General features: G+C 48.2%; 1 protein-coding gene across 5 annotated transcripts in view; it reads left to right on the top strand.

The window, feature by feature from the left end:
• LOC1280423 (calpain-11) overlaps window positions 1-22,892 on the top strand; it is a 35,802-nt gene that overhangs the window by 4,652 nt on the left and 8,258 nt on the right. For all 5 annotated transcript variants that reach the window (XM_061659913.1, XM_061659916.1, XM_061659912.1 and 2 more), the window contains exon 2: window positions 1,772-2,607. In XM_061659913.1, coding sequence (XP_061515897.1) covers window positions 2,550-2,607 — 58 coding nt within the window. In that variant the 5' untranslated portion in view covers window positions 1,772-2,549. The remainder of the gene's footprint in view (window positions 1-1,771; window positions 2,608-22,892) is intronic.

Raw genomic sequence — 22,892 nt, 5'->3', positions numbered from 1 at the left:
AAAAGCCCATGAGCCAGCGCACGGCTGAATGGGTTCGCTCGCAAATTCAAACCATTTTTGTGCTACGTGCCCGCTTTTCCACCGAAAGCGGCGGGTTAATGCACCTGTCCCACTGGGAGACAGTATTGGGGACGCCACAGAATGGACCACATTTTCGTCCGACAGGAGGGTGATGAGCGGGAGAAATGGGGGGTTTATGACACTCTAAAGCTTGATGATGACTTAGACAAAACGCGCGCGCGCACCATAAAATCCGAAACATGCAGCGCGCGCTTTACAACATTTATAATGATAATGCTGCGGAACGAACGACAGTTTCGACCGAATTGGCATTAATTTCCTGCATTCTGCAATGGAGATAGAGTCGTTAACAGTTGTGTAATTCCCTTTTTTCCTACCCTTTAAACATTGGTGAGGAAAAAAAGGTGCCACTTTCGGACGATTGCTTCTCACGTGGGAAAACGTTTCAAATATTAAACACACACACAACACAAAACGTTTAAGCTTTAACGGACAGCCCCATCAGGGCGCCCGTCATTATGTTGTAACGTGATGCTGCGCATGTAATGGATGCTTCTTATCGCTAAACCCCTACCCCACCACCTTTTGGGCATTTTGCCCGTCACCCAGGTATCGGGAAATAATTGCAATCAATTTTTCGGCCACCACACCACGCGAGACTAACAGGGCTGCTCGCGTCCCGCAGGGGGATGAATAATTGGCCACCAAACGGTTGGGAGAAAAAATGATGCGGAACGCAGCACATACAAAATGCAAAGCATCAAATGGATGTGAAACAAAAGGCCGGCGGAAATCAGCCAATGGGAGGAGTGAAAAAAACAGGGATACGGGTTCCTGCCCAAAACTGGCGGTCCCATGTTTATGGACGTGCAGCGAACGCGCGCGCGCTCGCCATCGATACATTACACTTTCTTCTCGGTCGTATTTCGTGTCTGTGTGTGTGTGTGTGTGTGCCTGTGTATTCGTGAAACGGAAACATCATAAATTTAGAAACAAAAGAGCTTGATGGCTTATGCTGACCAGCGTGTGTTGCGTGTTGCGCAATCGCCAATTTTCGGTGTATCATCATCTTCGGGAGGGAGCGAATTTTGATGAGAAACCGAAAGCGTCCTTCCCCGCTTCTCCCCACGTAATAGGAAAGTCACGATGAAACACACAACCATGTGTGTGTGTCCGCTGGTGTGTTTGCAGATCGTGCAGAGGCTTATGAAAACATAACCGATCCCCATCCCATTCCACCCACCAAAACACGTGCCGGAACGGTTCATTTGCTTATCGGCGCGCGGTGTGGCGATCGTGTCTTCCCTTCATTAATGGACGATGTTTTACAGTTTTTTTGTTTGTTTGTTTTTTGGCCATGTTAGCTCAGTTTCCTCCGTGGGATGATCTGTTTTCTGCGTCTTGTAAGTGGAATTTATGATACGGGCCTATCGTTACGAAATCCTATCGATTCTACCGCGCTCATTCGTTAGGGTTGATTGATTGATGGCCCTTTGTTTTTGGAGGAATCGATCTGCGATACGCCAACCCGTATTGTGATGGAGAATACTATTATTTGAAACATAGAAGATGTAAATTTTAAGCAGCAATCATTTTTAAAACTTAATTTGAGCTTTCTTTTATTGATGAAAAATAATAAATTTTAATTATGATTACTTTAAACGATTTAAATTTAAATTTATAACATCAAGCTCCCGGTGCCGTGACCAGGATACTAATAGTTATTTTCTACACTTTTATTTCTCAACAGCTAAACCAACGATCGCGTTCGTGCTCGCTTACCGTTCCTGTGAGTGTACCAGTGCTAAACAAATCCTCAATATTGACCTTCATCGTCTTCTACCCCTCCTCGTCTCGGCTATTGCCCTGCTCGTCCCCCCTAACCAACTCAATTGACTCAACTGGAAAGATGAAGCTATAAGGTGGGCGCGCAACACTCACATCATCCCCATTACGAAACACGAAGCCTGGTGCCGGGCAACACTGGCAACGGCATTTTAGTACGAGAAATCAATTTTCCCCCGCTCAGTACCCTTCCTCCTTTATCGGCCCATCCCTGTGAACAGCAAGTGCGCTCCAGATTGTGTTCGAGGAGTGTTGCAGGGCGTGCGTGCCCGCACTTACCGCACGGATCCATTCCATCCATTCGAGAATCATAGTTTCATGTGTATGTGTGAATAGTTGTAGGTGTGTATGTATGTGTGTGGGAGGGAAAAATCAGTGCCGAACATGTTGTTCCGGATCCGGCCGCATCTAGAAGTGGAGCGCAAAGTGTACTGATGTGCGACGTTCGTTGTTAGTGCCGAGGTAAAAGTGAAACGCAAAACCGGAGCAGAAGAGGGAGAGAGAGAGAAAATTAGCATGCCTCATGGTGGGTGCGTAGTGTAGTACTTCGAGGCATCGATTACGGCGGGCGGCATCTGTTGCGGTAAAGCATTACCGATAAAGCATAATCATATCGCAACGCGAAAGGTGCGAAGGCGAGTGTTTGTGGCCGGTTTAAGAAGAGAGAAGCGATTCCTGCAACAATGCCTGCCGGTTATAGAGCAAATGGTCATATACCACACCCGGGGAATGGACACATTAGTAAGTAGAAAAAAGATCTTTTTTAGTCCCAATCGTTTCGCTTTTTCATCCCTACATAAAGCCTAGGAGAGCTGTAGTAACAATCAAACAGCTTAAACACTGTATTTACATAATGCACAAGCGATCTTTGTTCCTCGATATTTCTCACTCATAACAAACAAACCCGAAAACAAAACAAAAAATACCCCAATGCTATAAACCAGTAAAACAGACGGCTGCTGTTTTCAACGCTCCCAGGGACAGAACGATGGTTTTACAAATGAGGATCATTTAAATATTTTATAAGCATGCGAAAAGAGCGCACAAGGAAGCACGGCAGAGATTTCGCCCAGTCTCCGTTCGGATTACGGGCCCGTGCCCCGTGATGTCGCCTTATGTTTGCGATGTTTGGCGCGCCTGCAGGGTGTAGTAGCCCCGTCACGATGATTGAGGTGATGATTCGGTTGTGATAATTTCAAATCCCCGTCCAAACGCTTTGCATTCGTTTCGGAGATAAACGTTTCGGCACCGAGTGCTGCTGCTGCTGCTGCTGCTAGTGGCGACCCCGACCGACGAGACCACGTGTGAAGAAATAAAATTAAGATTTTTACGACGACACACGACGGCACGATTTTCTGCCCGGTCGGCGGGGCTCGGGTCCAAAAATATTAGGCGGAATATGTAATCGCGCCGCATCGCATACCACCTTTCCGGGCTGGTGACGCTGGTTAACCTTGGCCTCTGCGGGCATTGGAATGGATTGGCTTTTTTTGTGGTGGAACTGTGGAATTCCTGTGTCACAAAGATCGCTCAGCCCATCCCCTCTGTGATGACTCAGTTTATTTTGTGAGCATTGAGGCTCACAGTGGTCCCGTACGCCGATCAGCTGGTCAGCCTGGCCAGCCCGCCACAAGGGATCTGCGGATCCATTTCAGCCTCATCCATCATTCGCGCGCGCGCTCGCTCGCATTCACTCTCTGGTGGCAATCGCTCGGAAGGTTGGTTCGATGTGTCGCAGTGAGGAATTCGAAGGAGCAACAAAAAACCCTCCCGTCACGATTAGTATCGCAACGGGTAAAACGATCTGATCGGTGTGAGATTCTGTCCCCCATGTTTCGCCATCAGCGGAGATAATTTCTATAATTATTCGTTCTCTCCCGCAGGGCGGCTGCTCTGCTTGCTGCTAATGTTGTTACCGTGTGCCGATCGATTCCCGCCCGTTTGGGATGGTAGCAGCTGATCTTTTCGATCTACGATCTCGGCCAGATATACTAAGTACGGTGGGCAGGGAGGAAATCGATCAATATTATAAGCCTCGTTCGCCGATTTCTCTCGCCTGGGCCGACGTTTTACGGGGGGGGAGGGGGGAAAGGATACGCAAAGCTTTGCGTCTTGCGCAATCGAACACGCCTGTTGCCATCGGACCGAAACCGATCTTCCGACGGAGCCAAGACGGTAGTTTCAGACGCGGTGCGCAAAGGCTTCCCGCCGACGCTGCACATGTTACAGACTTTCTTTCGATCGTAGCTGATCGACTTCCTGGTGAGGTGTCTCGCCAGTTTCCAGAGCATGCAATAAAATGACTTAATTTCTTCTGCCGGTACAGAGCGAACAAGATGTTTTCCCCAATCCTTTTCCTCACTGGGTCGATTTCCTCTATTCCTTGACTTTTACAAACGAATAACTTTGTAGTAAATCACTCCCAAAATAAAGCTCAACCTCGCCCGCGGATTGTCATAAGCTTAATGCGCCGATTTGCTTTGCCGATTATGATGAGCTGCGTGCCCCGGCGTTGCGGTCACCTTCAGACCGCCAGACGGGTTTGGATGAAATCAATTAATCAAACGTAATTCAATGGGACGCGGCGCATGACATGCGCGGAGTACTGTTTCACCAGGCCCCATCCAAACAGCGAAGCCGAACAGCGGTGTAACCGAAATGCTTCCACGAATCCACGATTCCTGATGGTAAGCGATCTATTATTAATTCAACAAACGTTCTCTTCTCGTCCTGCCAGACGGGCGAATGCATTCCCCCCGGGGGAGGGTGGAGTCACCAAAAGGCAAACAAATTCTGGGCAGACAAAAAACCCCCACTCAGTCGCGGAATCGATTGAATATTTCGCGCGTTGAAATCGCACATGAAATGCAAAATTAATTGCCGCATGGATATAAAATCAAAAGTATCCTACACACCGACCGCGCGCGGCACAATTATGTTATTAAGGGAGCAGTTTTTTTCGGTCTCTTTTTGTGGTGCGTGTTGTGTGTGTGCCCGCACAAACTCCCAAACAAGGAGTACCTCCCCCAATCCAACAAACCGTCCCGTAGCGCCCCGAAATCGAAACCGCTCCGCCCGAACAATTCCCGCGCGACAATGATTGCACGGAGCACGGTTGGGGGGCTTTTTGGGAGTTGTATTACTTTGTGTGTGCTTCGCCTTTGGGCCAGCGACTCGCATCGCAGGAGAACGGGAAAGAAAAGACAGCACACAAAATCGAAGGTCATTGTCACGCTGGCTAGGCACGCGAGCGTGCGGCCGCGCGCGCACACCGAATGTGGCCGGACCGCCCGAAGCGTTTGGGAAATTGCGGTGCGGCGTCGCCCCAGCTCAAGCGAAACCACAAAACGCGCCTCGCGCGCCTAAATGCCGCATCATAATTACACGCAAATTTGTCATATTTCTTAACCATTGTTAACCATAGGATGGGAAGAAGGAAACGGATTCGACGCGCGCGCGCTTGCTCGCTCGTTCCAAAAATGGAGCACAAAAATGAGGAAAACGTCAATTGTGGCGGCGAAAGGCTGACACACACTGGAATGTCTCATTGATTTGTCTTGTTTATTGTCGTGTTATTTATCTTCATCATGCGAGCGGTGGAGAGTTTCTCGATGGAGGAAATATGCTTTAGTTAAAATTTAGCGTACCAAGATCAGATCAGATAAGATTAGATTAGAGATCTTGTTTATTCATATTTAATTCAAAAACTTGATCTGCTGATCTTTATTGCTCGTTTCGTGTTGCTTGCGCAAACGGTAATTATTACTTTACGATTATTTAATAATCAAACTTTATTTACATTCATAATTTGAGGTGTGCATTGACTTTTATCTTTTCCCCCGCCGTTAACGCATTAAGAGATAATGTGATCAGCATCAAGCAAAACTCGATCTCGCTCGCGGTGTCTTATACTTAAAATTTCCATATTCACTCAAGCGCCGGCAGATGCGCTTGGGACATTCCATTTGCTTTCCATTACCTTTCCCACAGGTGCACCTTGCATTCCTGCCGCGGAATGTCTTTCCCATCCACTCACCCATCTGCTAGAAAAAAAACAATCAACACCGGCATGCGAATGGGCGAATGCATCTTCCTTCCAGTTCGAAAGGGCGCTCGGGTATCGTAAAAAGAAGGGTTTTTATGATCGCGAAAGACATAAACCGCGAGTCGTAAATGACCTCCACGCGAGAGATCACGTGTGTGTGTGAGTGTGTGTGTGCGAGTGTGTGAGTATATGATCTGAAGCGCCTCAGAGGATCGGACGGTTGTGATTGAATTCCGCCGATGACGTTGACGCGCCACCGTGTAATGGACGCAGATAATTATCACTTTCCTCGTCGCATGCGCTCCTCTCCCTGAGGAAAAGGGAAACAAACCCTCCGGCGTGAAGATGGAGCACTTTCTTTTATCATCTTCCACCGCTTAATTGTCACTAAAGACGTCCCATTCAACCCTTGTGCCCGAGGGAAAGAATTCGGAGCTGGGGAACGGCTCGTCTTGCCCCGGGGACAACCGACGCGTCGTGTGCTGTCGATCAATTTCGTGATCAATTCCGGTTTGGCGTGCGGCAAAAAAAAAGAAAGAACCCACCGGACCTACCAAACGGCAGCAGCTCTGTTGTTTTGTTGTGTTTTCTGCACAAAGTACAATTTTCCGCTGGGCGACAACAGCACCGCACGACCGTCCCCGGCGATGTCGTGCCGACTGGGGCGCATCCTCCTCGCAGTGTGGCCTTGCGTGAGGAAGTTCGTGCCTTGCGCTGTGCCGCACCTTTCCTCGCGCTGCGCGCGTGATGCAGATCAGCGGCAGCGTGTTCCGCGTGTGTCGATCCGTTTTCTATTTCTAAATCACCGCTAAAAGCACCACCGATCGACTTGTTGATGAGGAGAAAATATGCAAATTATGCTGCCATGCGATATGTTGCGCTGACAGTCAGTCCCCGCAGTCGGTCCCCGCGGTAGGAAAGAGCCAGAAACGGAAGGAAGCGCATATATGTGTCTAATGTATGCAAATTAGTGTGCGATGGGAGTGTGTGGGGAGGGAAAAAAAAGAAATGTAACACCGGCCCAGAAACATGCATGTTGCGGTGTGTTTGTACACACGGAGCGTCCGCGAGTTGACAGCGGTGGGAAAAGGGGTGAGCCAAAAGTTACCTCGTATTTTGACGCTTATGCTTAATGGAATATGTTCCTTTATTTATTAAGGCGCGTCGTTTATAGATGAAAACTGATTTTATGGACGCTTAAACGCGCTCAGTCCCGCTCAATCTCAATCGGCTCGAGCCCTGTGGAACTTGTCGACGGGCCTCGGTGTACGGGCCTGTTATCGTGCCGCATTTACATGGCTGAGTGGAGCAGTTTTTTTTTGTATTTACATTTTCTCCACACTGTCCGGATGTCGTCCGGTTATCATCTCGTAAATCGCGTGATCACTCTTTCTTTCTTTTGTCGCCAACAGCAACACGCTCGGGACATCGGGCTTGGGTGTGCATCTTAATCGCTGGGTGAACAGCCGTACCCGTGCTGAGGCGAAAGTGGAAAGTTGTGACCTCGCCCGTGCCGGGAGCGGGACGCAGGTTAGCGACCCGCATTGGTGGTCGCGACGCACTATTCGAACGATGTCGAACCAGGCTGATCCAGTTTTCTCTACGGGCGACTACAACGGCGACCCCGAATGTCTGGCCCCCCCCAGAGACACGGGCCCCGGGTTCGTTGAGTGACCTTTTTCACGCCGCTGAAGATGACGGTGTCGTTGTCGTGGTCGTTGGCGATCGATCGGTGGCGTTCGATGGGGCGCTCGAGGGACGCCTGCTTAGCGTGTGAAAATTTGAAGCACCAGCCTTAAATGGGCAGGCATCGCTTCGGGGCTAGGGTTAATGGTGCTTCGATGCGCTTTTTCCGGTCACTATTCAGGTCGACGATAGAGCATCATCGTTTGGGCCAACCAACCTCGGCGTGGCTATTTTTGGAAGAGGCTTTCGACATTTTTGACACTTTTGAGTGAAGAATAAGCTTTAAATGCCAATTTGAAACTGTTTTTAATAAGTTTTGAATGATTAAAGGAATATGTGCAGTGTTTTTACTCTCAAGTTGCCTCCAATGCACAGTTCTCTTATCCAAAGAGCCGTTTTTCATTACAAAAATAGGTCATTTGGTCAATCTCGGCAATATTTTTTATTAAAAATGAATTCAAATGAAAATATTTAATAATGCAAAACACACTACTTTCAACTCCTTATCGTAAGCATTCCTTTCCTGTCGAATCGTGCATAAAACAAAAGCTTAGCTCACAAAACTGTCCACGATGCATAGCGCAGAAAATTATTAAATCCATTATCTAACGCACCACATAACAATTTGAACCGTGGGTCAGATAACGAGCCACAAGCACTATGGTGAGCAATAATAATGCTAAACTCTTTCGAACGAGCAACGCTTTCGAAAGGCCAATCAGTTCAGTTGGGGGGGGGGCGATAATAATTTGTCCCTACCTTCGCTTGAACGACACGCACACCACCCGTGCGACAGCTTTGGCCCCATTTTCCAAGCCCCAAAAATCACGTTCACCGTCAAGTGAAGTGCGAGATTATTCTGGGCTAATGATTCTAAGCCCCTTCAGTTCCCTTCACGCTCGGGGACAACGTTTTCGTACGGTGGCGAGCGAGACGGAACAAAAGTAGGTCATACTTTCGAGGCCAATTTTTCCATTCACAAGCCAAGCCCGCCCAGCTTTGCATCTTCGCAGTGCGCTAGCCCCAAGAGAGTGCGCTTCATTTGGCCTACTTGGTGTGTCGTTGTGTAACTCATAAATAATTCCCTTCACCGCGACGCGGGGGGAGAATGGTTGGGTAGCTTCTAAATTAGGGGAAAAATTCGTTCAGAAAAGGGCAAACCCGGGGAAGCAAACTGTAAAGCCACACATTCATGCGTTGCAGGGGTTCTTGGGGAGAAATTTATACCAACCCATTTACACCTGCGTTCCCTTTTTTCTGGAGGCTCTCCCTCAAGACACCCTGAAGGGATGAATGGGGGGGGGGGCTTTTTTGCTTCTGGGACTGGGCTCCAGCCTCCCAAGAAAGCGACACCGAGAGACTGAAAGATCCAAAGCTCCAAAGGGGTGGAAGAAAAATCCGATAATTAATAGATTTAGTACTGTGTATCGCCCGTGTCCCCGTGGTTCCTTTCTTCTCCGTCACCAGCGTGTGGCGGATATGGGCCGCCGTGAAGTGAAGCCGAACGCCTTTACCTTTAACGGCTCATTTAAGCGTTCGTGTCGTTTTTTTTTTCTTTCTTTCTCGCCATCACGGCCTGTAGGTCAGATCTAGGTGGAAAGGGGCGCGGCTGCACCTTGGCGCTAATTGATAAATAATAATCACCCTGCCGGTTGTGAGCCTTTCCCCCGTCTCCGAATGCCAACTTGTGGCGGGGCAGGAATGCGTGAGCATGTGTGTGCAAAACAAAAAATGAACAGACAACAGCAAAACAAACAGTCTAATATGAAATTTTCGAACGGGATGACACAAATTTGTCACGAACGAGGCGATGCGAATCGCCTTATTTGCGCACCGTTTCCGTCCGGGCTTGCGATTTTGATCGTAATTTCCGCCGGGGCGCAATTAATGAGCCGCGATTGATCGAGAAATCAAACAGCGCAGAGGCATTTAAGCTATTTAGTAATCGTGTCGTTTTATAAAGATTAAAAAAAAAAGTGAAACGAAAGGCCGCCTGGTGCGCTAAAAATGCGACGCAAAACAAACGACTTGAACGCAAGCGACGAACCCCCTTTCGTTCACTCTCGATCGATTTGCACTTCATCAACGTTACAGTGAGGGCAACCGATCTGCATCATTCACTCCTATGGGAAGGGGATTGGTGACATGATTGTCAATCAAACTGCAATCCCTCAGCCCTTTCCCTTCCCTCTCCCTTATCGTCTTACTGCAACCTCATTGTCGGCTTGCAACTTGCAGACAGCTGGCTTGCCGATTGGAGGTCAGTTTTCTGCTTTCCACAGCGACCATCTGGAACACGTGTGGAAAGCGCCCGCACGGCCGGGAAACTCAATGAAGAGTGAAAATGGCACACACACACACCAGGGAGCTCCCGTCGGAAACGAAACGAAAGCCTTCCCCACACAGCGTGCAGCTAGAACAATGCGCTTTTGTGCTCGATTCGACTTTGGCGCGTTCCTCTCGCGTGCGTTTCACACTCTTTCTCCACCGATCGGTATGTAGTGCAAGTGCAATGCATTGAGCGAGTATGTGTGTGTGTGTGTGTGTGTGTGGATGTAAAAAATGCATTGCCCTGATGCGCGGCGTCGAGTTGTTGTCCCATTTTTCTTTCCTCGTTTTGTGCTCCCTCTCTTACTCTCTTTCGCGTCTTCTGATGCTTGTTTTTCCTTCAGCTTGTCCCGGTTCCATCATTCCAGTAGTTCCTTTTGTGCACCACCACCACCGCTTCCACCCGCCGCGATGCACACTAATTTGCTTCTTTCGATTCCAAAGTCCCTTTTCCCTTTGCTTGCAGTTTTCCAAAGCCATCCCAGCCTTAAGCAGCGCTCGCTGCAGTCGCTTTCCTTCTCTGGACGTCTCTTTTTTGCCGGCGTGCTACCCGCGCCTAATGCACAATTTGTGCAACAATTCCACCCCCCACCTGCCCGGCCAGTAGGAGGAGGAGTGTGTCAGCCCCAAGAAAGGGCAGCAAAATTATGCCATATTAGAGCGGCGGCCCCGCGCAAGAAAGAACGGTTATTTATCGCCCGCTGAATATTCATGCCACAATCAGGGCCATCGCCGGCTGCACCGCCACGATAAGGCGAGCCTGAGGAGAAGGAAAGCAGAGGGGAGGAGTTTTCCCTTATCGCTTCCACCGCATCTGCTGGAGGCAGCTTTTTTGTATGGGAAGCAGAGAGAGAGAGAAAGATTTAATTTTCCTTTCTTTGCAAAACTCATCACCCTGGGTGGCTGTGTACTTTTTTCCATTCTCCGTTTCTTATCAGCGGTGCGATATCTTGATGCGGAGTGCACAATTTCATCGCAATACGACTCGGATGTGTGACTGTCTGATGCGGAAGCATTAAAATGTGTGTGTGTGTCTTTCTCTGTTTCATGCTCATTATACACTCGGAAGGTGTTTGGCATGATGATCGTATTTCGCACGATTTGTTTTGGGTGTACTTTAAACGTTATTTGTGGTTGTGGCTCGTGTTCAACGATAAATCATTTTGATTTGCCAGCCCACACTACTCATGGGACGGGATGGGTGATGACGGTGACGATGGGAATATTTAAATGATTTTTTGAATCAAAACAATCGCTAGCAGTGCAATATTTTAACCGAGAGGAAGTCGAAGGTTACACGCTTAAGGTGAGCTTTGGCTCGTTACTATTTGCATGTGTGAAATAATACGCTCGTATGGTTGAATTGGAAACAGGAAAGACTTATTTATGATCGTGCGTATGTGCTTTAATGGATTTTATTTGCAAACTAAAGAGGTTTTTGAGAGGTAGTTTGAGCTATATTTTCAAGGAGATAGAATAGAGTAATCTTACCTTCATTTTTAAACCGATTTGATCGTCCCATAAATCATATCGCACAACAGTAACGATCATTCTGTGCATTAAAAAATCGAAAAATGGTTTGGCGTGAGACATGAAACGGACTTTACACTGCTTCCGTAGCGACTCTCCCGGCCTATACCACTCAGCTAAATGTCATCGGAATGAGCAATTCAAAAATATACGATCCACCGAAGAAAGGAATACTGCACGCTTAACGTTGAGCTTACCGCTTACAAATTGCTTAATTATTTCCCTATTTAAATAGACCAAATCCGATCCAAAAGCATCCAACTCGTCCGTCCAAATGCGTCCGCAAAGGATCACTTTCCATCTTTATTCCCGACTGGTGACAACACGGGAGAACGCGCCCGCGACCGTTTTACATCAAAGTCAACCGTGACCGGAGCCTGGAGACACAAATTTAATGTCTTTTCGCTTCGCGCAGCCGCAAGAGCGAAACTGAAAACTATTCGTACCCCTTAGCGATATTATCGTTCGTTGACTTTGGTTCAGTTCAGATAAATAATCAAACGCTGCCCAAGTACGGACCGGGGCCGGGGCGGCTCTATCCGCGCGTGTCCATTTTTGGGCCACTGCAGCGGGTTGGAAGTGCGCCGCGGGATCGTCTTCGCTGCCTCCAACGTGGCAGCGTCGAGTGTGTGTGTGTGTGTGAGTGTGGCTCCAGAAGTCCGTCTGTCACTCGTCACGGCCTACACGGCCACGCAGCCACTCGTCGGAGATGTGCGGAATTCAGATGGGAACCGCTTGATGAGCTCGAGTGGCGGTCGGACCTGGAGTGGTTGGGCGACCAGAACAACACCACACATTGTCAACAGCGATCGCTCACCCACATCGTCCTCCACTTGTCCACACACACACATACACAGCCACACCAGCACAGTATGGAAGGGAAAGGTGATCGTCTCTGCTCTTGCGTTGGGGGGAACCGAGCGAGTAGGTGTAAATGATACATTCGCGAATTTCTAGCGACTCACCAAAGTGCTTTCAGCGCAGACGGCGTCTTCAGGCGCGGCAGGCGACGAACCGCCACCGTTTTTTCTGTGGACGGAGTAGGGCGGACGCGCCCGGGGGGTGGCCCCAGGTGACTAGAAATCCCGAAACATACACAACTTCCATCGCCAGCTCGCCTTCTCTGATTTATGCACTCGACAGATTACTCGACCCGTGGCTGTGTTTGGTAGTTGCTTGTTTGTTTGTAGTTTTTTCTACGCTTCTTCTTCTTCTTCTTCTTCTTCTTCTTCTGCCTCTCATCGCTTCATCTAGTTGTTGCTAGCTAGGCTTATCGGTGGTTGCTTCCTTTCCGGGACCGGTACGGGACGGGTTATTTATTTGTGTGTAATTTTGTCCCACCTGCCGAGGGGGGACCGGGGGGAACGGCTCTAGTGGTAAAGAAAGTCACCCAGGCAAGCTGGAGTCAATGGAGTAATAGGTGGCGGCACATCAAGCGGCTTGGTTTTGTAAGGCAGAAAACGCAGCCGTTTTCCGGCACCGTTTACTCACGTAAGCTTGTGTAGAGCATGTGAAAAAGGCGGAGTGATGGGAGTTCGAAAAAACTGTACCGTATTGTGTATTGCGTCTAGAATGTGAAGGTGTTTGAGTTGGTAAATGGGTTTAAGTGGTAATTTTATGGACTAAAAGACATCGTTGGTTGGCAATTTTTTTTTTGTTCAAGCAACACAGGAAAAGGCAAGCGAAATACAGCGAGCAGTAAAATACTACGATTGCAGGTTCAGATAAGAGTGCAAAGTGGGTGAAAGGAATGTCCAAACGCCAACCATTCAAAAGATACTAACCAAAACGCGCAAATTAACGTGTTTGAAGCATCCATTTTCGACACTCAAGCTCATTCATGATTTTTGTCTTCTCCTCTCGGCCATATAAATAAACTATCAATTTATTAGCAATCATAACCACTCATCAAGCACTGTGTGTGTGTGTGTTTGTGTGACATTTGTGACCAGAGTTGTGCCCGAAACGTAAAACAATCATTCGCATTCGCTCGTTTCCGCCTGTTCCGCTGTGCCATCTGTGGCTTTAACTTTATGGTGACAAATGACCTCTTGTGGCTCTCTCTCTGCAAAATCACAACCCCGTTCCGTAACCGCACAACACTTTAACACCTTTGCTAAAGCTGCTAAAACTGTGCAGCCGCCTCTAGCCCCGAGGAAACCCCGCTTGCAAATAAAAGCAAACCTGTGTTTAGCTCATCGCAAAAGCAAAAGAGCAGCACGAGGAAGCAAACGAACGCGAAAAAAAAAAGACGGACTCACCGACCGAAGTCTTCCACTTTTATGGCCACATTAGGGCAGGAAAAATATCTCATAATTGTATGACAAAAGTGTGCACTCGCACAATTAGTGTCGATTTTTCATGGCCTCTTCCTGCTCCTCTTCCCAATATTTGTGTGTGTGGTTCGCTTACCGTGGGTTGGATTCGATCGGCAAGAACGAACACACTTGCTGGTTGCGGGTTGTGCAATCGAACGCCCTAGCTGCATCTTTGCGCGCTTGAGATGGGCGGCAAAGGCCGACAAAGGCAAATCGAAGGCACTGCAATTGCCAGCATAAAGTGTGGCTGTTTACAGCAATGTGCGGTAAGAAGCAACGCAAGCCCGACTATTGTGTCATTCTCGCTCGATCGATTTTGCATTTTGCGGGGTGTTTTGCTCATTAGACAGGAGTGTGGGCGTCTGTGGGCGATTGCAGATGATGAGTGCAATTAAAAACCCGTGCCGGCAAAGGGTCAAGGTGTGAAGGCTAGTCGTAATGAGTAAAGTTTTAGTGTGTTTTTGCTTCCAACTTCGAACCGTCCTGGCTCGTTGTATCGGTGTATGAAGCAATGATTTGACAGTAAATACCTTTCGCTAATAAAACCATCATTATCTGCTTAACGATCTTCTGGCGCAAGAATAAATCATTCTCCTTCGCCGCAGCCGTGTCACTTAACCCAATTATTACAGAAAAACCATCCCATCCACCAATTTACCCCGGGGAGAGAGGACCTAGTTTTGTGAAATGGTATCCTCCAGCACCCAGTAATTTATCACCTCTTGTCAAACGACTGCTTTCCGCTGGTACCATTTACAATCAGACGAACCAGCAGCATCAGATGAGGCTGCGATAGGCTGTCGTTCTCTCGTTTTTTTGGGGGGTAGTTTGAGGATCTCTACCACAGCGATAAAACAATAATCACGAAACACACAATCATTCCAAAAATCTGAACCTGAGCAATGCTAAAGTCTCCCACACACAACAGGAGGGAAAAAAGCTTGAGGAAAACCACTCCACCCACCGGTTTGAGTGGAATGAAACAAATGGGAGGCCAAGAATGAATTCATAATAATTTCCCTCCAAGCAGGAGGGCGGTCACACTGTAAATCATCTCGCTTGAGCCAGAGACACAACGAAAAAAATGGTTAGAAAACGCTTGAAACAAAAACAGATGCTTATATAATCCGAAACGCAATAGACTTTTGGGAAGGGGGAGGCCACGTTATTAATCCGCATTAAAACATGTTTGACCTACTGAACAATTTGAGTCCAATTCCCGGGCACCGGGGCGGACAGAATTGGGCCAATCGGCCGGTAAAGCTCATTTGGAGGCACGCGCTTTTCTTGTGCCACTTTCAAGGAAGACACACACACACACCGATTCCGGATCCGGACGGAAACGTACAGATCCGAAAAAAAACCACAACAACATCCCAGAACAATGGAACACATTTTCACACGCGGCGTTCGTTATCGGACGGAGGCGTTTGCTGCTCCTTCACGAAAACACGGTGGAAGACACAAGACGTCGCTTCGTAGGGTTGGCACCAAACCAAAAAAAAAAACGCCCGCGGTCACAGCAACCTTCAACTGGGTCAAGTGTTAATGGAAACCGCAACCATACGCGCACACAGACGCGGGACAATGGCACCGAGCGCAGCCGAATGCACCGAGTGCAGCGCACGTAGCCACGCTGCGTCCCACCAGTGTCACTGTCATTAGCGATGGTTTATTTTGATTTAAGCTCGACTCGGCTGGTGATAGCTCGCTTAATGGGGCAAACAGAGCAAACGAGCAGGAGAGTGTGGAGTGCTGTTCTTTTTGCCACTCAGCTTATCAGCATATCAGCAGATGCTACGGTGGTAACAATTGCAATGAATCCACCGTGTGCACACGCGGTTGTAAGTGCATGTGTCTGCCTCTTGTTTCATTGCATTCGTGCGGAATGATAACTTCCTTCCTGTATGTGTGCGTGTGTGTTTGGGTGTGTGATGCGTGTGATTGTGATGTGATGGACTCGATAACAGACAGCGAGAGAGTGAGAGAGATAGAGCGGGAAAAGAGACTATTCATCTTGATTGATGGTTGTTCGCACGTGACTGCAGTACGGTACGGAAGCACACGTTTGTTGCACTTGTGTCATTGAGTGTTGTGAAAAAAGGGGTGCATCAAACATCATGTTTCATGGTCGAAAAAGTTTTCAAAACATCATTCTATCCAGCCTTTTTCTCCCACTCTAAAACAAATTCCATTCACACTGAGGTTCGTCACTTGCTGGTGCGTTGAAGTCTTTCTAAATTTTGTTTACAAAAAATGCGCTACAAAAACACCTCAATCGCATGTAAACGCGTGGGAAATCCCGCATCGAACGCAGTTTGCTCACCCGCCAATTAGAACGGGGAAACGGAAAGGGGGGAACAATATTAATGATTGCACGGGCAGCAATTCACAACTCAATCACTAACACCTCCCCCGGGAACGCAGCCAAGCTCCACTTATCGCATGGTTACGATCCATTTCACAAGTGGCGTGTTTTTCGTATTTGCGCACTCTCTATCATAAATATAGCAAACGGTGGAGTGTGTATGTAGCCATCAGCAGTTTGCTTCACACCTGACCCTTGCCGCTTCTCAAGGAAGCAAGGTAGTCTTTTCACACATCGTTTTGCTATTTAAAATACGACCTTTTCGTGCCTTGTTCAACAAGATCTCGATGCCCGGACATTTTTGATCAATGACTTTTGCCTAGGTTGGGGCCGTTTGTTGTCGTTTCTTTTTCTTCTACTTCGTTGCTCTGTTCTAAGGCAGCGCAGCAACGCGAGCGGCTCGCTGCGCATTCTATGATTCGATGCGCACGTCCAGCATTGTAACGGCAACGGTGGGGCGGGAAAGTGAAAGGAAACTCTCCAAGAGATCGCTAAGACGCACCCATAGAACGAAAAGTGTTTGAAGCGCGCGTGTGTGTGTGTGTGTGTACGGGGAAATGGTGGGAGAGAAAAAACGGGTTTCTTTTTCTACTTCACCTTCCACCGCACGGGCTCTTTCTTTCTCGTTTGTTGTGTACGCTTTTTTCTCTCTTCTGGACCATCATCACGCGAAGCATTAGAAGCTCTTTTGCTCATTAGATAAAGTGATCTTTTTTGCTGCTGCTCCGTACAAAATGTGGAGTAAAATAATTACAGCTTGCTTTGGAGAACGCAACATAACAGACCATTAAATTTACACTCATTACTAGATCGAGTATCTACTAAATGGGGAAGATTAATTTCGGATAGTTATAACAATTCGCTTAAACGTACATCAAATTTCCTTCACTCTCTCGCTCGTTTTGCTTCTACATCGGCTTTGGCTAGCCCTAAAATCTGTCTTTTATTCAGACATGTATGACCCGTGTAGCACGGTTCACAACGCGCGGTGCCAAGTGCCGTGGGGAGTGTTTAAGAAAATGCACATTTCGCAACGCGCTTCCTCCCCATCGGTAACGAAATCCCGGAGCGGCAAAGTTCACCCCAGCCAGTTATGTGTACGTACTTTTGTTTGGTAGAATCTGACACCCAAACACCCGCTCGGCGCGCCGCCCGCCGCCTTCGTGCGCGCTTGCTGGTTCTGCTTCGACGAGCGCATGGCAGATCCTATTGCTATCTAATTACGGGGCCCGGCCCGTTACAGCCCGACTCCCATGTCAGTTGCGCGATATTTAGACTTTATTTTGAAAGCCGACTCCAACACACTTCCCTTAAAGAGGTGTGCTACACAGTGAGACAAAAACGCAACCACACACACACGGTGGTGCCTGGTCCGCAAAGCCCTCCACAGTCACATCCCGTCAATAATGACATTTGCAGGTTTGACAAGTTGTCCCGCTGCATTGTTTACCATTTGCGGTGGTGCTCGCCCGCAGATTTAAACGCTTTAGCCAAATTACTGGCGCTCTCTTGCATGCCGGCAGTGGTGGGCTGGTGCAATTGCAGCACGCAATTCCGGAAGCGGCAGAACAAACCCGAATGGGCGAGGGAAGGAAGCAAAAAAAAAGAAAATGACACACCACGCAATAAAGCGCTGCACGCAATGCTTCTTCTCCCTATTCTTGCACGGTGGCAGCCGCACCCTGCGCTGCGATTGCTGCTGATCCGAATCTCTCGACCGAACTAACCTCGACCGGTGCGTGCCAGAAATGGAAATGGAATTTCAATTCGATTGCGGGAGTGCGGCAGTGACTTTTCTCTTCACATTTTGCTCGAATTCCAATCGTTCTACCTAATAAGCTCGCCTCTGAGAATAAAGCAACCAACGGGGAAGATAAAACATAGTTCTACCGCTCGAACGCACACGCCGAACAGTGGCGATGCGTGTGTGGCAATGCGTTGTTTTCCGGAGCACTCCGGGAACCGGGCTAAATGGAAACAAATTTAGCGGAAACTTCAACGATACCACAAGCGAGGAACGCGTGCCAACGCAACGGAAAGAATAGGAAAAATCCGTTTGCTCTTCCAAACTACAGTAGAAGTGTATGACCTAATCTGTTGCTCTTTGCCGCGAGAGCGGGGAAAAACAACGTTCCAACAGCTTATCAGCAGTTATTTAACTGCCTCCTGGGTGGGTTTGCGTGCTGGCGAGCCACCAAGCATGGGCAGCATGGAATGTTTATTGTCCCGCAGCGGGTTATGTTTTCATTTCGATCTCGATCGCCTGTACGGACGGAGGAAGCCTTTCAACAACATATCAGCATTTACTTTGAAAACATTCGATTTAGACGTAATTGAATTCCATTTAAATAATGAATTATCATTTCATCTGATCACTATCGCTTTGCATTGGCAGACGTTTGCAGACGGCGAACGCAAATAATTAAAATGCAATCTTCGTGCTTAGTGTGTTTATGGCTGCTGGTGGCGATGTAGCCAGCTAACTGTACATAAACCACTTCGTAGCCACTGGAAGAAGCCAACGCTTCATATGCCACCGGTTAATTACGAGAACAAAATCGACCATTTTAGCTTGAAGCTCTTGATGTGCGCATGTTTTTTCTTAGTTTTTAATTAAGAAAGGCACCCCGTTTGTCTGTTCTGGATGTGCACGAAAACACGCTGGCTCTCGCCCACTCCAGAAAGGGTGGGAAAATGGTAGTGAAAATGTGTGTTTCATCATTTTTCATTACATGCCTCGGGCGTTTTTCCCTTTCTATTTCCGTATCAAAATCACCCAACCCGACAGATGTTTTTGGGGGCCGTGGTGGAAAACCATAAAACCCCTCTTCTGTCTCTCTCGGACGGTCCGGTCAAGCTCCCACAGCATAATTACAACCAACAACACATCGATACACAAGCGCACAGGCTCCTAAAGAGCACTGTTATTTTACCCTTTTTGCCACCAATGAGATGCTGCAAAAATCCGCACCCCATCACTGATCGAGGTTAATTCGGACGCGCTCACAACTTTGTAGCCGGTTGCACCAGAAGAAAAACAAAAAACACAATAACATGGCTCAGTGAAACAGCTCCGGAGCGGCTCCAATTGGCTGAATCAAATGCCAATAAACCTCAATTCCTAAACGGGCGCTTTGGTCGATTCATGGGTTCGTTCGGTTCATTTAGTGCGCGGCCCGGCGTTTCGGAAAAGCGGAAAGCCCGGCGTGGAAGTGGCCACTTTCGAGTTCAATAGTTCAGCAAAACAAAACGGGCGTGGAAGTGGAAAGTGGAATCACGCTCCGCGAGCTTCCGTTTTACGTTGTGCCGATGCTGTTGATGCTGGTGGGGCCATGTTCTGCTTTTTCACTTTTTGATTGCGAGAAGACGACTTTGCTGACGCCGTTTCCTGCACAATAAAAGAAAGCGATGCGTTTGCCAAAAAGGTGCCACAAAACAGTTTGGCTACGAGAAGAGAAGAGAAAGAGGGAGAAAACATTGGTTGCGGAATTATTTGCGCACCATTATGGGCCCTGAGCAGGGAAAACAAAGTTGGTTGCATTTTTCCAGCAGTTCGAAACAACACGCACAGCAAACGAAACGGAAAGAAAGGTTAAAACATTAACGCGATGAATGTTTCGCGGGTGTTTTTTTTTCGTGGGTTGTGAAGCAGAAAAGAAGCAAAACATCGAAGCCGTTTCACCATCTCGCATCTCGATCTAGCGTCATCGATAATCAGATAATTGGATCTTGATTGCTATTATTTTCCCAGGCGTTGCATCATGCTCCCTCGGCGTATGTTGCGCCGGGTGTAAGAGAAGTCGTACGACCTTTACCAGTCGATGAGATTGTGTTGTGGGGCCGCGTTAGCGTTAGATTAATTTCTACGTTTGCATAACCGAGGACGGATTGATGCAGTTTTTTTTTCTATTTGCACCTGCACGGAGGGAAAGCAAGGGCCACAGGAAAATGGGCAAACGAACTGTTTTTAGCCCAAAAATGTTATGCTATGGGGTTGCTATTATGCGTTGAGTAAGCTAGTAAATAAATATAATTTATGATAATCGGAATGTTACAGATGAAGAAAATATGGTCCCTTGCTTGCTTGGACGTTATTATGAAACGTTTCTTTAATTTGAAAACACTTTACGCAGATTGACAACGGGAGTAAAGTCCTGCACGTTTCAGCAGCGGGCGAGCGAGAACAAAGAAACATCCCAATTATGGCAGCAGCAGCAGCAAGCAGCAGCAAAGCGGAACATTTATGCATCCAAGCACGCACTGCGTCTATGTTTGTCTTTCGTTCTTTCAACCGTTCTCTCTCTCTCTTTTCCTCTTTTTCATCGGTTGCAAAAATGTCTGCACTGCGCCAAACCAAACTTCTCCGGAGTCGGAGAATGCCGCCGAATAAGGCAACCGTTGCTGCTTTGGGGACGTAGTAGAAGTTTGGGGAAGTGGGAAGGGTCGGCCAGTCAGGGCTAGAGCATTAAAAGATATATTAACCTCCAGCAGCACCGTCGTGCACGGAACCTGCTCCAGAAAGGGAACGGTTGATGATTAAAGCTCGCGGACTCGCAACAGCAGCAGAGTTTTCCCTTTTTCTCCTTTCCCGTAGCAAATCGCTGCCAGTGTTGTGTGTGTGTGTGAACGGTTAAGCAAGTTTGCAAGAGAATTTTCATTCAGAACTCGTTCGCTCGCTAGCTCGTTAATCCGTGCCTTCCATAGTGATCCCATAAGGAACGGGGCAGAAAAAAAGAACGAAAAACTCCAGCGCGAGCAGTTAAGCGACGAACCCTTGTGTGTTACTTCACCGTACGATTCCGTTCGCCCTTGTTAGATTTGTATCGAGCGAGTGAGTACAATTTTGTTCTTCCACCATTGCACGCCGCTCCCTCTTCTCCTCCCACCGTCGCAAGTGCAACGTTTAATGAACGTCGAAGTGTCGATGTCATTTGTACAAGTGCCCGCCGATAACAAGCCACGATAAGCTCGTAAAGCACACGCGGGTTAAGGAAGGTGCTGCCGTCGCAGCCCTCCCCCACTCGTTTTCTCGGTTGGTGCAAGCGCGGTGCATCGTCGCTTGGCTTGGGAAGGGAACCGCTTGCTTGTCGATACCTTCGGGCAGATAAACGAGAGCTGACGGTTACATAACTTCTCCTCTTCCTTACGAGCCACTCCTCCTCCTCACTCGCTGATGGTGGGTGGGGGTTAGAATGCACCTTCCAGAAGCCAGCAGCCAGCAGCCGAACCTTCGCCAGAGGTCAAAGTCTGCATTCAACCTTCTGCCGAACGATCGAACGAGCTAGCGAATGGCGCTAAAACATGGGTTCATGGAATTGGAGCCGGATTCCACCGCGTGCGGCAGTAAAAAGGGCTTGCGGTTCTGGAATTGAAATCAATTCGATTACTGGTGACTAACGGTGAGCCGGTCGTCGCGTTTGGGTTGGGCCCCGGGAGTTCCAGAACCTGTTCCCGCACGGGTTTGCCTCTTTGCAGCACTTTTCGCTGCGCGTATGAAGAAGTATGAGATATGAGTGTATGGTAATAAGATTGAACATTATTGAAAAAATGTGACTCTCTTCCACCGGCCCTCTGTTTCGGTGCTCAACACCTTTACGGTCGTGGCCGGCGGCAATCCGGGCGCTTGTTTGATTAAACACGTCAAGTCGGTTGGAACGCGTCCCCTTCGGGGTACCAACCACGCTGACATGATCTAATAATAGGAACACACCCTCCAATGGGGTATCCTTTCCTTCGTGCCATAGACTCGATTACGAAACACTGACAGCTGACTCACCCATTCCGCCATGGAAGCGATCGGGTAGGTCGCGGGAGGCTCGATACAAACCGAGATACGGCTTCTGTCGGAGCAGGCACAACATCCATCGATCACTCAGTCCACCCTCTTTCTCTCTGTCTCTCTCTCGGTCGTGGTCTAGGTCTTGCCATACTAACGGGGACAAGGGAGTGTTACTTTGTTGCACGCTGGGAGGTCCATTTTCCTTTTGGGGTCGGTGCATAAATAATGCAACCCGATCGATCGGTGCAGCTGCAGCAGGAAGCTGCTGAAAGGGATTTTTTTTGCTTCCATTCATCAATCAATCCGGGGTAATCGGTTCCTCGAAACGCTTATTCGCGCGGCCGGCGTTGAGTTCGTTTAATGACCTCGCACAATAAATTGTATGGCAAGCGTTTTCAGCTAGCGATGGAGCAGGAAATGAAGCGTCCATGAAGTGTTTTTTGTTAACATAATAATTCGTATGATGCATGAGAAGGGAAGCAAACAAGAAAATGCTTTTTCCGGTTCAACAATTATCTGCATCATTCCAACACAAAAAGACCATTCCATGACTGCGATTTGGAATTACAATTATCTAACCATGCGATCGAGCCAGCCTCCCCCTTTGGTTGACACAATCCCTCTAATGCCTGCTGAAGCACTGAGAGCACTTCCTTCTCAAAATTATGTCAAAAAAGGTTCGCCGCCTTGGACACTTCATTAACCGTTTAAGTCGTTTTTTTTTTGTTATTAGTACGTCGGCTGCGCTTCCACAGTCTAATGCTAATTTCTACCCGTTTAAGCTCCTCCCCAACAGGGTCATTGGGCATGACCGAAGGGCTTACCTTCCGTGGGAGACACGGTGATTAGAATGCGGCGGGAAAATCATCCCCTCTGTTCTCTGATTTTACGCATTTTGGACCAGTTTTTCAGTTTGAGCGAGTAAACGTCACCTTAAATCAATTACCCGCCGACTATCCGTAATCACATCGG

Source organism: Anopheles gambiae, chromosome 3 (assembly GCF_943734735.2).
Source record: "Anopheles gambiae chromosome 3, idAnoGambNW_F1_1, whole genome shotgun sequence".
NCBI classification, from domain to species: Eukaryota; Metazoa; Arthropoda; class Insecta; order Diptera; family Culicidae; genus Anopheles; species Anopheles gambiae.
The sequence above is the reverse complement of the archived record's forward strand: the minus strand, read 5'-3'. Positions and strand labels throughout refer to the sequence as shown.